Source organism: Cornus florida, unplaced genomic scaffold (assembly GCF_030987335.1).
Source record: "Cornus florida cultivar Cherokee Brave unplaced genomic scaffold, ASM3098733v1 CherokeeBrave_3.0.0_Hap2_Chr02, whole genome shotgun sequence".
Taxonomy (NCBI): Eukaryota; Viridiplantae; Streptophyta; class Magnoliopsida; order Cornales; family Cornaceae; genus Cornus; species Cornus florida.
Genome location: NW_026775572.1, coordinates 36,716,055 through 36,732,028, shown reverse-complemented (window position 1 = coordinate 36,732,028; position 15,974 = coordinate 36,716,055). Strand labels below are relative to the sequence as shown.

The 15,974-nt window shown below is 35.8% G+C and overlaps 1 protein-coding gene across 1 annotated transcript; it reads left to right on the top strand.

Annotated features, from left to right (window-relative positions):
• Window positions 1-98: 98 nt before the first annotated feature.
• LOC132294692 (uncharacterized) lies at window positions 99-12,723 on the top strand. The gene is made up of 11 exons (XM_059792642.1): window positions 99-493; window positions 582-668; window positions 797-976; window positions 3,831-3,937; window positions 8,710-8,798; window positions 8,893-8,996; window positions 9,087-9,192; window positions 9,293-9,368; window positions 9,506-9,620; window positions 10,338-10,869; window positions 12,207-12,723. The coding sequence occupies exons 1-11, from the start codon at window positions 229-231 to the stop codon at window positions 12,298-12,300; spliced, it is 1,755 nt and encodes a 584-aa protein (XP_059648625.1). The 5' UTR covers window positions 99-228; the 3' UTR covers window positions 12,301-12,723.
• The last annotated feature ends 3,251 nt before the right edge of the window (window positions 12,724-15,974 follow it).

Genomic DNA, 15,974 nt, shown 5'->3' with positions numbered 1-15,974 from the left:
AATTTTACTTTCATTTATTTTCACTTCTCGCTTCTACTCTGCTTATCCAAACGACTGTAATTGTCAGAGGTTTACTGTGAATAACACTCGTTCAAATTGAAGCAAAACCCCAAAACTAACTTCTCTGCAAGAACACCACCAAACCTTCCAAAAGCGACCCATGTCCGAACTCATCACGCTCTACAATTCCAAACCCTAACCCTAGTTTTTGCTTACTCAGACACTGAAATGTGCTCTTCTGTATCACCACCCTCTTCTCTCTTCCTTCCCAACAACACTCACTTTCTATATCATCGTGGTAATGTCTCTGTCCCCAATTCTTCGCACTCAATTCTGATCAGTGTTAGATCCAGGAACCCTAAATCATCTCTCTCTGCTTCAGTCGCCGAGAAGAACCTCGAGGTCTCCTGGTTCTCTACGGAGCGAAGTACAGTTGATGACTACGGTGGTTGGGCAATTGTTGAAGCTCCTATTCAGAATAAGAAGAAGAAAGGTTCTACTTTTATACACACACACACACATATAATTTTCTACGAATTCTCTTTGAAAATAATGGATGATAACGAGTTCTCCTTGTGCAGGTTTGCCTCTATTTCTTTTGGTAGGTATTGGGACTTCAATTGCTGTTTTACTCGCTACCATTGCTCATTTCTCACTATCAAGAAGAGGTTGGTAACTTCGTTATTTACCCTTTTCTGTATTTGGGTATAAGCAGTTTGGCCTTAATTGGGTACTCGAGAAATTGATTTGTAATGTACAGCATTGGGATTTAATCACAGTGCGTTGGTGGTTGTAGGTTTTAGGTTCCAAATTACCAATCCGTTCCACTCTTTGCACGGGATGTTGATGCCATCTGGAGCTAATGAAGCCGTTGAAAGTAAATATACAGATTCTGATGCCTCGAATAGGAACACAATGGTCTCTGATGCAAGCCTGGAAAGTGTGATGGATCTAGTTGATGAAACTGTGGCATCAGGTACCTTCAATTTGAACAGACTCTTGAATGTACTATCATTTCAATTTTGTTTGCTTCAATTTCCTTTTTCCTGGAATTCATAATTTTATACGGCAAAGTGAGTGTCTAGAACTGGTATGTGGTGAATTTTACTTTATTTCAAATCTTCTTCAATATGTAAAAATCTAAATCTTCTCTATTTGTTTGAGCCAATCCTCTGCTACTAAGGGTTCTGTTGGTCCACTAATGCTGGTGGATTTTGTCGTTTAAAATCCCTCACAGTGACTGTCAGGGGAGTCTCATGCGAACCGGGATTATGTTGGTTCTGTGTGACTTGAACTATTTCCTACATGACTCTGTTAGTTGAGAATCTTGAGATGAATCCTGAAATCCGGCACTCCCACGGTGGACCTCCACAATGAGCCCGAGTCACTGGTCCAAGTCCAGCACCTTCGGAATCTCTTGAGCCAAACCCATGAGCCTGTCGTGGTTCTGATATTGCCTGACCTTTTTCTATTTCTGTTCACTCCTGCTGGCATGCACGCATCTAACTTTGGGGCACATGAAAGGTGGTCTAAACTCATTCCTTTATTTGTCGGAGGGTAGGTTTGGCCAGTGTTTTACCTTCCAGGCCGAATCTTGGAGTCACTGCTCAACCTTGTCAGTCTTGACTCATTCTTTAGTCTATTCAAGGACCGGTCTGACCCAGGTTTTGGAAGGGTGGACTAATTTCTGCAGCCACACAGTGACATCTCAGTGGAAAACTTTACGGTGTTGATACATACCATGGTATTGGATTTCCTTGAATGCTATCTTAATATGTGGTCGGTTAGACTCTTTGGGTAGGAACTGTGCTGCTGAAATTTCTCATTTTCGTAGGAATGACTATTTAGAAAAATTAATTCATCATCATCATCCTTGCCTCAAGTCCATATAAACGGGGTTGGCCACTTGAATTCTCTTTCTCTATTCCTTTCTGTTACAAGTAATCTCACCTTTAAAATTTAAAATCTTAAAATCATTTCTAATAACTTCATTCCACGATAATTTTGGTCACCCTCTCCGTTCTTATATTTTTTGTAATTTTTTAAACTAATCTACCTCTTCTTATTGATGCATCTATAAGTTCTCGTTGCATGATTGACAAAAATTAATTATTTGGTAGAATTGGAAACTCTCTCAGGATTCCTTACATGCATTTTTTAAGCTATATTTGACTTGTTTAGTTAAGGGTGCAACTTGGTGGGCCAACTCTTATTTTCACTGGTTTAGGTAGCAATTTTACTTTTGTATTGGGTTTGGGATGAAAAATCCTAATGCAGAATGTGATTTGCGTTGTGTTATCTGGTAATGTGTACATCCTGAATGGGACAACCAGAGCTAAACCAGATTTGAACCCGTCTTTAAATATATAAATATATATAGAATACTGCAAAGTAAAACTACTTCAATTTTTTCAATCAAATAAAATGTTGAAATAAATTTTTTGTTTTTGTTTTTATTTGTTTTAAATTCTATTATTATTATTATTATTATAATATTTTTTCATGATGAAGATTTTCTTTTTAAAAAAAACTTTTTTGGAGTTTGGACAATTTACCTAAACCAAATCTGACTTTAACTGGAGATTAATTTGAACTCAGCCCTGGAAACCTGTTTTTTTCAATCTGGAATCAATCCAAGTTCAGTTTTGAGTGCCATTGAGATAGGATTGGATTTCTTGGGTTGAACGTTCCATATCTTGGGTTGGGCTTAGGCTAACCCCTCAATTTGCCCCGCCCAACTAAGTTGCACCCCTATTAATAAGTTCAAATTTATTTTAAGTGTAGCAGATTTACTAAAATTGTTCACACCCTAGAAATTTCAAATTCGAAATGAATGTTCCAAGACATTAGACACTTAAGTGAATTTATATATTTTTATTTATTATTTGAATTGTGATCTTGGAAGGCAATCATGGACCCTGAAACTTAACGGCTAAAAAATTAAGTAATGGAGGATTTTAGAATTAGGTGAATAATGGGACAGAGCCATAACTAGCGGTGGGCCTACAAACATAATAAGGGGACCACGACCATCCCATAGGATTATAAAATTCAATATTTTTATTCTTTGAACTTAAGTTGTTTTCCAAAACCATATACGTGGGTGGGTTGTGCAGATGGCATGTAATTTTAATCTGTCCTCAAACCACCCCAAAAAATAAGTATATATGTTCTGTAGTACCTGCTAAGAGTTTCAGCTTTTGAAAAACCACAAATGTTGGCGTAGGTGGAATTTCATCCACATCATAAAGAGGAGGTCGGGGTTTAGAGTCCTAACAGGGAAAAAGTGGGTGATTTTGTCTCACAAAGAATAAAAATTTAGCTCCTGGAAAATGTTTAGAGTCCTAAGAGCTCAATGCATATTGCTTACAACCACATCTATGCTTTTATATAATTCCTTCATATTCCAAAGTAGTGGAATGACTTTGGAGGTTTAATTTTAGAATCTCTACGTTAATCTTGTAGTAGTGAAGAACATCCTCTCACATTTAAAACTACCCCATGTCATTTCAATTATGCGATCTACTTTGACCTTCCTTTAGCTTTTGAGCTGAACTTTTCTTGTTTTGATATTCAGTAATAACAAATAATGTCATTGTCATAAATGAATTACTCTATTTTCTGCATCATTTCAGCTCGTTGCTCATTATTTGTCAGCTAAGTTGTTGGTATTTCTCATTTGTGAAAAGTTTTTATTTTATGATGCAATTTTGTTATACTAGCAGAATCTGGAACTAGATTGGCCTATTACTTCTCTTTCTTTCTTTTTGTAATTTATTCCTTTTTTTTTGCTTTTTTTTTTTAAAAAAAACTTTTTTCCCTGTGATCAGAAACAAATCATATTAAGATGCAAGAAGGAAAGCTCAGACATATTTTAATTCCAGTTGCTCCAGATTCTACTCAACAGGAAGCTCTATTGATGTTGAAGAAACTGAAGGTATGTTTCTAGAAGCATATTTTGTGCAAAGGATATAAGCTGTTCTTACTGACAGTGGGTCCATTCTCTGTAGAACTGTATTATGGCTGTGATTTGATTCTATGCTTACATTGCTTGTATTTTGTAAATCCCACATGAGTTTTAAGAGGGATATGTTATTTTTAGATTTCTTTTGAATTTAGAACTGCATATCGTTTTTTGACATTGTTCGGTTCTTCAAGATTAGGAGGGGCGTGGAAGTAACTCATCATCATCGTCATTGTCTTGATCCCATATTAATGGGTGGGCCTCATGAACTCTTTGTCTCCGCTCTTTTCTATGAAATGCCATATGGCCTACTATATTTAACTTTTTGAAGTCATTTTTAATAATCTCATCCCATGTTATTTTTGGTCACCCTCTCCGCCTCTTACCTTTTACGACAACTAGTCTTCCTTGTTTGATTGGGGCATCACTTTATCTCCAATGTATGTGTCCAAACAATGCAAGTCTACTCTCTAATTTTCTCACCTATGGGAAAATAACTGAGGAGTGAAATTATTTTCACTTGTTTGGTTATGTGGGAAAACAAGAGCAAAGAAATAATTGAGCGGGGAAACCATTTTCTCGTCTTAAGTGACATATATAATTTTTTGGAATTTAGAAGCTATTGAAGGGGTGTAGAGAGGGAGGCGGTGAACTTCTAAATGGTCAGTATGAACTGCATATGGCTCTTGACACTGTTTGGTTCTTCAATTTTAGGAGGGACAGGGAAATAAGTGAGCAGAGAAATTATTGTCTTGTTTGGTCATGGGGGAAAACAGGAGCAAAGAAATATAGTGGAAAGCTGGAAGGAGAAAGTAGATGCATTTGAGAAGTCTTTTTCTGTTAGAAAGGTGAGTGAAGAGAGAATTTTACTGACGGAAATTTGTGAGGTTCCCTCTAACATCGGTCCCTCTTGCTTTCTTCAGTTGATGCTTGTTAACCACCATCGATTAGAGAAGGTGCAACTTTAATATATGAATCCTTTAACACGCCCCCTCACGCGTGGTCTTTTTTGGTCCAACACATGTTTCAATTTTAATTATTAGGTTGAGTGTGAGTTTTGAACTCAGGAATTGGCCTGCTTTGATACCTTGTTAACAAGTATCTACTCTAAAAGCTTAAGCTTTTTAGAGAAGGTGTAATTTTAATATTTAAACCTTCTAACAGTGCTAATTTTGACTTCCAAACTCTGATATTTGAGATTTAATTAACTACCTCTGACACCAATCAAACTTGTCCAGCAGATGCTAGTTCTCTTTCGAATTCTCTCAATTTCTCTTTGTTAACTACCATCTACTCTAAAAGCTTAAGCTGTTAGAGAGGGTATAACTTAACTACATAAATCCTTCAACACGTGTTTCAATTTCTATTATTAGGGTGACGGAGAGGTTTGAACACAGGAACTTGCTTGCTCTAATACCATGTTAAGTACCATCTACTCTAAAAGCTTAAGCTGTTACAAAGGGTGTAACTTAAAGATATATATCCTTCAGCACTCTATTTTGCGTTTTTCAAACCCAACTTCTTGGTCATCCTTTTGTTCTCATTTTTCGCATTGTAACCAGATCAGGAAAGCCTTTAATTTTCCTATTTGATTTTTCTTTTCCCTTTTGTTCCAAGTGCCAGACCGATTTTAATGTGTCTGATTGATTGAAGTCTAACTATGACTTTTCAGTGTGTCTGATTGAAGTCTAACGATGACTTTTCAGCATTCTTCTTCTTCTTCTTCTTCTTCTTTTGGTTGTTTCCATGAATAAAATGAAGTCTACAAATGGAAAACTAATCTAAATGGTTAGCCAGCTTTAGTCTCAAGGCAAATTTGCATCTCTTTTTTTGCCTATTTCAAATTTGTATTTCTTGATTTATGACCATCTTATTAAGTATTGACTTTGTCTCAAGGCAAATTTGCATTCTTGATTAATAACAATCTTATTAAGTACTGACTTTGGATGTCTGCAATTTTTTTTTTTGGTAAGTAAAATGTATTAGAAAGCGTTCAAAAGGGGAACGCGTCCCGAGATATACACAAAAAGAATCTATGAACTCAAAGAACCCAAAAAGTCCACAATGTCCTCTAAAGAAGAATAATCCCTCCCCCAACCCCAACAAAAAAGGGTACAAATAATAGAAAATTTCAGCTCTCCAATAGAGGACTCCTTCCCATCAAAAGATCTTCTGTTCCGCTCTTTCCAAAGACTCCACCAAACGCAAAGAGGGGTCACTCTCCAGAAGTCTCTAGCCTGAGCTCCCACCCATTGGCCCCTCCAGATATCTAGCAATCCTCGAGAAGTCTGAGGCATGACCCAATGGATGCCAAACAAACCAAGCAAAAGACTCCAACATTCATAAGCAACAGGACAATGCAGCAGAAGGTGATCCACGGACTTCCCAACACACTTGCAAAGACAACACCGGTTAACAATGATATGTCTTCTCTTCCGTAAATTGTCCAAAGTCAGAATATTACTCCAAACTGCAGTCCACACAAAAAGGCCACTCTAAGGGGCGCCTTAGAGAGCCACACCGTCTTCCACGGGAAGGGCAACCCATGAAACCCAGAGAGGCGCCCAAAGAATGACCGGACCTGGAACATCCCATTAGAAGAAGGCACCCAAAACAAGGAATCCACACCAGTGCCATCCAGTTCCTGTCTATACAAAAGGGCCAACAAGCCAGTGACATCATCCAACTCCCAATCCTGAAAAGGTAGCCTGAATCGCACATCCCAAGACAATGTCCCGCTATCAAGACGATAGCAGTCAGCAACCATAGCATGTTTGTCAACAGCAATCCTAAACAATCTTGGAAACAACAGAGCCAAAGGCCTATCTTCGCACCAGGAATCCTCCCAAAACCCGACAAATCTTCCATCCCGAACTCTGAATCTAATGTGTTTGGAGAATTCATCCCACCCCTTCCCAATGGACCTCCACACCCCCACACCATAAGTAGCCCTAACAGGCCTAGCTGACCACCCCCCTCTCTCTTCCCCAAAACGACAAGAAATGACCTTTCTCCATAATCTAGTCTTTCACTGCCGAACCTCCAAAGCCACTTGCCTAGAAGAGCATTATTAAAAGGGGCCAGTCTTCTAATTCCGAGACCACCAAGCTGAAGAGGCTTGCAAACCTGATCCCATTTGACAAGATGATATTTAAACTCCTCCCCACGACCCCCCCAAAGGAAATTCCGTTGGAGCATCTCCAGTCTTCCCACAATAGAGGCTGGAATCCTAAAAAGCGAGAGAAAGTATGTTGGAAGGCTTGACAAAACACTCTTCACTAACGTGACTTTTCCACCCTTAGAGAGATATTGCTTTTTCCAACCAGCCAATCTTCTCTCGACCCGCTCAATCACCGGGTCCCAACTTCCCACCCTCCTTGCCGAGTCCCCCAGCGGTAGACCCAAATAAGAAATAGGGAAGCGTTGCGTCCCACAGCCTAAAGCAGCAGCCAGAGAATCCACATCCTGCACCTCCCCCACAGGGACAAGCACACTTTTACCCACATTGACTTTCAGACCAGAGACAGCCTGAAAACAAACCAAAACACATCTCAAATACTGCAACTGGGACACCTCAGCCTCACAGAAAACAATAGTATCATCCGCAAAAAGAAGGTGAGAAATCTCCATCTGCTGAACCGATTCAGGGTCGAGCTTGAAACCCCTAATAAACCCGAAATCCACAGCCCTTCTCATCAGCCTACTAAGGGCCTCCATAACAATAATAAACAAAAATGGGGAAAGAGGGTCCCCCTGCCTCAGACCTCGAGAACTACCAAAGAATCCCGTAGGAGACCCGTTAACCAGAATCTAAAATCTGACAGTGGAAATACATGTAGTAATCCATTTCCTCCATTTCGCACCAAAGCCCATCCTCTCCAACAGACACAACAGGAAATTCCAACTGACATGATCGTAGGCTTTTTCGATATCCAGCTTACAAAGAACACCAGGAACACCACTACTAAGTCTAGAATCCACGCATTCACTGGCAATGAGAGCCGAGTCCAGAATCTGTCTACCCCCAATAAAGGCATTTTGAGACTCGGAAACAACTCCATCAAGCACCTCCCTCAGCCTAAGCGCAAGGACTTTCGCAATGATCTTATAGATACACCCAATCAGACTAATTGGTCTAAAGTCCTTGACATTAGAAGCACCACCCTTCTTAGGAATAAGGGCAATAAAGGATGCGTTCAGTGATTTCTCAAATCTCCCCGTGGAATGAACTATTGCATTCCATTTGGTATATTATTTTTCTTAAGGTGTTAAGAATGTGATTCATGGTTGTTGACATATCGCCAACTAATGATGGCTGTATAATGCATTACGAAATCTTCCTTAAGAGAAAGAGAGCATGTGTAGAGAGCAACTACGGTGCTCAATGGGGTATAGGCATTAAGAAGGGGCAAATTTTAATTGTGCCTCAACAGTTGGTGGCGAACTTGCTTTGGGGAAGACATATTATTAGCTTATATAAATTTAACTTACTTGACATCATTGTGGTTTGATCAGCAATGTTTGAACTTAAATAAAGTTATTATAAACTCCAAAAAAATAAAATAAATAAAAAAATAAAAACCCATAAAATTCTAACATTCTCATTGTTTAAAATAAATTTACCAATATCTACTCATTGATTAATATAAATTTATGTAGCTTGGCAATGGATTTGTATGCTATTCTGATTGAAGCTTTAGGTTCAGTTCTGAGCATGGTTTCACAATTGTGCTTAAGGTGCACAGATCATTGAAGATGATGTCAAGGCAGATGAATTGTGCACGAGGAGGGAATATGCTAGATGGTTAGTTCGAGCGTATTCGCTACTGGAAAGGTAGTATTTGATTGATGCATGTGATTTGGAAGTTTTAGTGTGTAATTAAATTTTGTATTGGCTAATTTTGCGTAATTTCTCATCTGGTTTCTAGGAATCCAAAGCATCGGCTTGTCCCAGCCGTATCGCTTTGTGGGTCTACAAGTGCTGCTTTTGATGATGTGAATGTTGAAGATCCTGATTTTCGTTCGATTCAATGTAAGTTTTGATCTTGATGTTCACTTAATATAGTAAAGTTGTGTCTAGCAAAGGAACAAGTGCCTCAGTTTTCTCCTCTTTGTAATTTAGCCCTGGCTGAGGCTGGCATCATTCTCAGTAATCTATCGGGTAAGAACTTAAGTTCTCATCTGGATGATATAGAAGGCCAAGAAGGTGTCAATTTTTTCCCCGAGAGGTACTCAAAATTTGCTGCATTTTTTTTAATGATATTTTATTCTTTTGCCATGTTTATATATATTTTTCGTTTTACTCAACAAATATAAATGGTGCCATAGGTTTATATCTCGTCAGGATCTTATAAGTTGGAAAGCCCAGGTAGAATATGAAGCTGTGCCGGGAATAATTGAAAAGGTATGAAAAAATTGAAACACGATTCCTATCGAGTTTTTCCTTTTTCTTGAAGTTGAACTTTTTTAGAAAAAAATAAATCATATATGACACTTTACAATTCTTAAAGCTTTATAAAATCTGACTTATTTACAGTCCAGATATCAAGGATCAACATGGGTTTTATAGACACGAGGAAGATCAGTTCAGACGCTTCACCTGAGCTTTTCATGGATATACTGGCTGGTGACAAGAGCATTCTCAGAAAAGTCTTTGGTCTCTCTCTCTCTCTCTCTCTCTCTCTCTCTATAACACACACAGACTTGAGCATGCATTTACACATGTAAACACTCCCTATCTGCATTACTGGTTTCTAGTTTGGCATTTTGATCAAGAATTGATTGTTTGGCTTTGTATCTATTTTTAAGTTGACTTAGTTTTAAGTTGGTCCCAAAAACAGGTCACTCGTTATAAGAGTCAGTAAAACAAATTGTTTTTGCTGCATATATTTATTAACCTTATTGGACCCAGGTGGCTTCCCTTGCTTTCTTAATCTGCATCATTATTTAGATTAATATTGGTCTATTCATATGGTTCTCTAAGAGTTGCATCTTCAATGATGGTTTTGATATGGTGAAGATTATTGACATGGGATGTATTGGGTGGGAAAGAAGGCAGCTATGGAGAATTAAAATTTCCCAAGAGGAGATGCAATGAGATTTAAGGGAGATTTAAAATTTCCCAAGAGGAGTTGCAATGAGATTTAAGGGAGATTTAAAATTTCCCAAGGGGAGATTCAATGGGATTTAAGGGAGATTTAAAATGCTCATTTAAGTGCAAAATATTGTGGTCTGCTTGGTCAATTAAACTGGGGATGCTGCTAGCCTTTGCTCTCGGTAGGGAGATTAGCTCATCAATGTGTGCACAAATATAGTTTGTGCTTTTGATTTTATTTCATTAAAAAGATACTTAGTGCTGCATTTCATTTTACAGGGCAGGGAAGGCGGTTTCAACCAAATAAACCTTCAACAAAGGCACAAGCAGCTGTCGCACTGATGAGTGGGAGGATGACAGCATTAATTCACAGTGAATTACTGAGACTGGAAGCTGAAAATTTTTTGAAGAAAAATGCTATGGATGAAATTAGATCTGAGCTTCTAGATAGAGGAGACATACCGAGGTATTGGAACGGGAAGCTAGAAGATGAGAGAACTCGTGGTTGCGAGGTGGAGAGGGCTCATCTTGCAGCAGTTCATGAGTTTGAACAGGAGAAGATTGTTCAAGAGAACACTCTAGCTGAGTATTTGAAGGAAAAGGCAGCTTTGGACTGTCAGAAGCATCTGCTTTTTAGTCTCAAGGAAGAAGTTAACGAGATGTCAGAGAGGCTTGAATGTGAGAGGGCTAAATACATGGATGAGCGGCACAATTTGCAGGATATGCTTAGTGATTTACAGATGAAGCAGGAAGCGCTGCTTGATGCAAAATCAATATTGGAAGCTGAGATAGAAGCTCTTCGGATACTTAAGTAAGATTTCATCTCTCTGGTTAATTTTTTTTAAAATTTCTATATCATTCTTTTCTTATTTTGGAAATCATTCTCATAATTTCTCATGCGTTCCATAAAATTAAGATTAATTAATTATTGTGTTCTAGGGGAGATCTGGCATAAAAACAAAAAAAAAAAAGGGAAACAAAAAAAGAAAAAAAAAAAGAAAGAAAGAATCTATAACTTGCATAATAAACTTTATCATCACCATTATTATCGTATTATAATTGTTGTTGATATTGTAAACTTCTAATGGTGTTTCTAGAATCAATCACTTGTATTGGTAATTGTTAATATGGGGGTGCTTTGGTTTTGAATTTGAATATGTCAAGTGTTTAATGAAGGTTCCTAATGCTTGCTGCTTAAGTGAAACACTCAGCAAAATTGGTTTTAGATGTGGCTTGAAGTATACTCAGCAAAATTGGTTTTAGATATTGATAATCATTTGTTTGTGGTTGGAACTGATTTAGGTTGTGAAAATATTTGAAAATGTTTATTAGATAGGTAATGTTTTACTTTGAATGCCATGTTTTGCAGCAAATGTGGCAGATATCATGGCTTTTTATACAATTGTAGTATTTAGCCATTGATCATACCAATATTTAATGTTACAAGGTAATATGTGTCCAACACTCTAGTTTTCTGTACGTCATCAAAAAGCATTACAACTGTCAGTTACTTTGGTGTTCTTTTGAGAGCATTATAGCATTGCGACTTGACATACCTGTTCTCTTGATGTTCTTCTGCCATAACATGGTATGTGATGGTGTTAAGCTTCCAAGCTGAGTCTATTAGTCTCAAATTAAAAAACTGAACTCTTACCTGCTTCAGTGCTGGCACCCAATTTTTTGAATGGATTTTGTGACATAAAAAATTCAACGAAACAAATTCAACTTGATCCCAAGGATCTAAATTATGAAGATTCAAGTTTCAGATTTGGATACTATGTAATTTGAGTATCCACATCTTCTAGTTTTGTGCTTTTTAGAAAGAATTACCATGCTCTGAATTGTACAATAAAGAAGTATGTTTCTAAAATGTCAATTCTCCTCTGATGGCTTGCCCAAGTATAATAGATTTGTCCTTTGTATGATGTTATGTACTTGGTGTGAATTTTCGCTTCTACGCTTCCAATATGAATCAGTTTTGCTGTTCAGAGATGGACATCAGTTTAATCTCTGACTAAACATTGTGAATATATGCTACGATTTTACCACCAGGGATTGTTGTATGGTAGGGCAGTGTGAAGATATACTATATTTTAGATTATCATGGCCATTATGGATACTTGTCACTAATGGAAGCTGTGGATGCAGATCTTGGATTGAGGACGAAGCCAGGAAAAGCCAAGCCCGTGCCAAGGTTCTCGAGGAGGTGGGACGAAGGTGGAAATGGGATGATCAAGCTTAGTTTCTTGGTGCCTTAAAGTAGAGATTGGTGGATAAATTGCTTGAAGAAATTCTTGCTTGAGGGCTACGACACACATAACATACGACGATCCTCATGCGCCATGATACTTTTAGATTGTTTTCGGGCATCCTCATCTTAATAGGGCAGCATATCCAGCCAAACATATATGTATCTTGTCACATGAGAAAATAATTTATTGATCAACCAAAGTGAGGCTTTTTTTTGATATTCTGAGAAGCAGTTTTGTTCTCCAGTCTATCCAGGAGTTGCCTGCCAAAGTGAGACGAGGCATGACAGAAAGAGTATTTCTGTATTGTTATCATATATATTGTTGGTAACGATTAGTACTCATCTGTACCACTATTAGAAGCATGTAGAATTTTGGTTTTTATATACATTTTAATAAATTTTTTGTTCGAATAATATTTGAGTAATGAAATCATGCAATAAACAACAATGAAATAGGAGGAATACCACTACAACCCTACAACTTTGGTGGGGATGTTGTTGAGTGGTTTAACAAAGTGTGTGGCTTCTGTGCATCTCTGTAGAATATTGTGATTAATGGTAAAATTTGTTTGATTTTTAGGGATTCAGTTATGCATTCAGCTTTTAAATTTTTGAGTTTATATTTCTTTAGTATGATATAAATGGTCATAGAATTGACCATTTTTCATCTCTCTCTCTCTCGACTCTTGAGAATAGAATACATAAGATAATCACAACTTCACAAGTCTTTAACAAGGTGGGCCATTCCTCTACGTTGACAGAATTGATTTTGTTTATTAATTTTATTGGAACTTAAATGAATATAAAATATTATTAATTAGTATTTATGTATGATTGACCTCGAAAATTTATTAAAATTGCTCCAGTTGTTTATGTTTGGATCTATTGACTTCTTTTATTTTATATATTTGAAAAATGAAATAAATGAAATCCTTTTCTATTTCTTAATTTTTAGTATGATATATATATATCTATATATATATATATATCTTTTAATTGGTACCCACGCACACATGTCTCTTTTAAGACTTGAACCCCTGACCTCCCTTTAGAAAGTGAGAGGAAGATACCGCTAGGCTACTGGCAGTTGATAGTATGGATATATTTTTGGCAAACTCAGTCCTGCACAAAGTAGAATCAAAATTTTATATTAACAATTTTTTTTAGATATATGTTTTTGCATATTTGTAAGACCTAAAAATACATTTAATAATCTATAAGTCTCTCGAAGTATTACAAAACATGCGTGCCACATGAATTTTTATTAGTATTTATTTTTAAAAATTATTATTTGTTATTTTGAAGAAAAGAGAGCCACGGGAGGATTCTAAAATATTGGGAGTCTGTAAGAATTTGTAATTTAAAAGATATTCTATTTAAAAGATATTCTAGAAGCGTTGAGAATTTTGTAGCGGTGGTAAATTAATAAATAGTTAAATGAAAAGTTCTAAAGAGTGAATTTTAGTTGATGACTAAAATACATTATATCTGTTCATTAGAGAAAATGATGCGTATGTAAAGAGGGAAAGTTTCATTTATAATATTAAGTGACAACCGTGTTAGGAGTGATGGAGCTTACGGTTTGGAAAGGGAATGGTTGATTAACTAGTGCTATTTTGTATTTGAATAAATTTGAAAATATTTTTATAAAAATAAATTGTCAGGGATTAACTAAGATTCTATTGGAGTAATGAAGATAGGACACTGTTACTTTCTAAGATCATAATAATAATAATAAAGTGAAATTTGTTGTCCAAAATCATATTTGACTGATTAGGTCATCCTTTTTGTCATTGAAAAACTACCGTGAATTTCATTAATAAAAATGTAGAAATTTATATTTTGAAAATGAAATGGTGAGAAAATTAATTTTTGACATCATCATTATAGTTTTAAATATAAATAATATATATTTTTATTTTAAACAATTATCTATTTTTTATTTTTCTAGGAAAACAAACGTTCTTTTTAAAAAAACACTTCACTTTTTGTAGGTTCCATTTATCTAAAAATATGAAAGCTTAGCGCACAAAAGTGGATATTTAAAAGCGGAAATAAAACATTCGAAAAACGAATATCAAACTACATAAATATGCAAATGAAAACTCCTGCCACCAAAAGTCATGGACTGCACGAATGTTTATCAAGTAGCTACTGAATTTAGGTTAATGGAACAATGGACTAAATTTCATGTGTGAATTTTTTTGCGGGTGAAGTTCAGGTTAGAGGATTCATGCTAAAATTTTAGTTGATATTGGGTTTGTTTCTAATTAGAAACTCCCGAGCATAAAAAATTCTAAAAACTTATATAAATTTCTAAAAAATTACAAAATAATTATTAGGTTACTGTACAATAAATCCAAATTTAAATAAAAGAAGTTTGAAAAGAAAAAGGGTTATCATAGTTTGAAATATTTATAATACCTTTAAAATTTTAAAAATACATAAGAAATTAAATTAGATTTCAATTTCAAGTTGTGATCAAGTTAGTGGCACCTCAGTCCTAATTAAATTTAGGTTAATATTTTTCTATCCAAAGTAAAAATAGTTGCCCAAAATCAAGTTGTGCAATCAGGAAGTTTGATTTTGAAATTTTGAGTTCCTATAAAACTTTGAAACCATATTTGCCCTTAATTGCCATTCCATGATGTAAAAAACGAGGCCATCACCTGTGGTTACATTTATGGAGAGTGTGAGGTGAGCCAAATTGATATAAATTATGTAATTGACAAATTTTTTTACCCTGAGTATGACGGGGATAAAAAAATAAAAAGGAAATAAAAGAATTTAGGTGTTGTTTATATATATGCACAGGCTATCCAAGTGAGGAGAGAGAATAAATAATTAAAAGAATATTTTTGTCTTATAAATTTAATTTTAAATGTCCCATAATGATAGGAGACATTTAAAATTAGAGTGTAATTTTGAAAGGAAAAAGAAAAATAAAAATAAAAAATAAAAAATAAAATAAAAATTAAACCTAAATCATTTAGATCTTTTCATGTGTCATCCAAAAAGAAAGAGAATTTTCTCTCACGCGTGACCCTCAACTCACAATTCTTTCTCTCTTCCCACCAAATCCTCTCCATTGATGCCCACCATCTCCCAAATTTTGAAACCCTAATATTAATCATCTCTTCCACCAATTGACTTCCACCACTGATTTTCGGTCTCCACAAGTGCCACATCCTCCATTCTCAAACCATAATCTTTTACATCTAATTTTTAGAGATGATTCAAGCCACCAATTAATAAATATGCATAATTCTAGTAACATCCACAATTTTGATATTTATTACTACCTGTTGCAATCTGAGGTCAAATTGATTTCCTTAAACTTTATTGATAATTGAAGTTTTTTACGAATTGCAGTAGGAAAGGTTTGGAGTAGAAAATCTCAAACACATAAGGGAAAAAAAAATCTTTCATTTTAGGTGATTCGCAAAAAAAATCTAAACAATTTTTATTAATTATTTTAAAATTTTGTTGACACTTGTCATATTTTTATTCATCCATTCAACATCAGAAGAATGACATTCCTATTTATGTAACCTGATGCAAGCATTGTTGATTTTAAAAATCCTGATATTAGGAGTGTGACTCAGGCTCGGCAAAGACAGTCGCTGCATAGAGGCGGTCGTATAGATTATACCTAAATATATTTA

What these genes read in the sequence shown, in the direction of transcription:
- LOC132294692 (XM_059792642.1), top strand. Translation starts at nt 229, where the DNA reads ATGTGCTCTTCTGTATCACCACCCTCTTCTCTCTTCCTTCCCAACAAC. An exon ending in TTTCTCACTATCAAGAAGAG is followed by an intron (nt 669 to 796) that starts GTTGGTAACTTC and finishes TGGTGGTTGTAG; the next exon opens with GTTTTAGGTTCCAAATTACC. An exon ending in TGCCGGGAATAATTGAAAAG is followed by an intron (nt 9,369 to 9,505) that starts GTATGAAAAAAT and finishes TTTACAGTCCAG; the next exon opens with ATATCAAGGATCAACATGGG.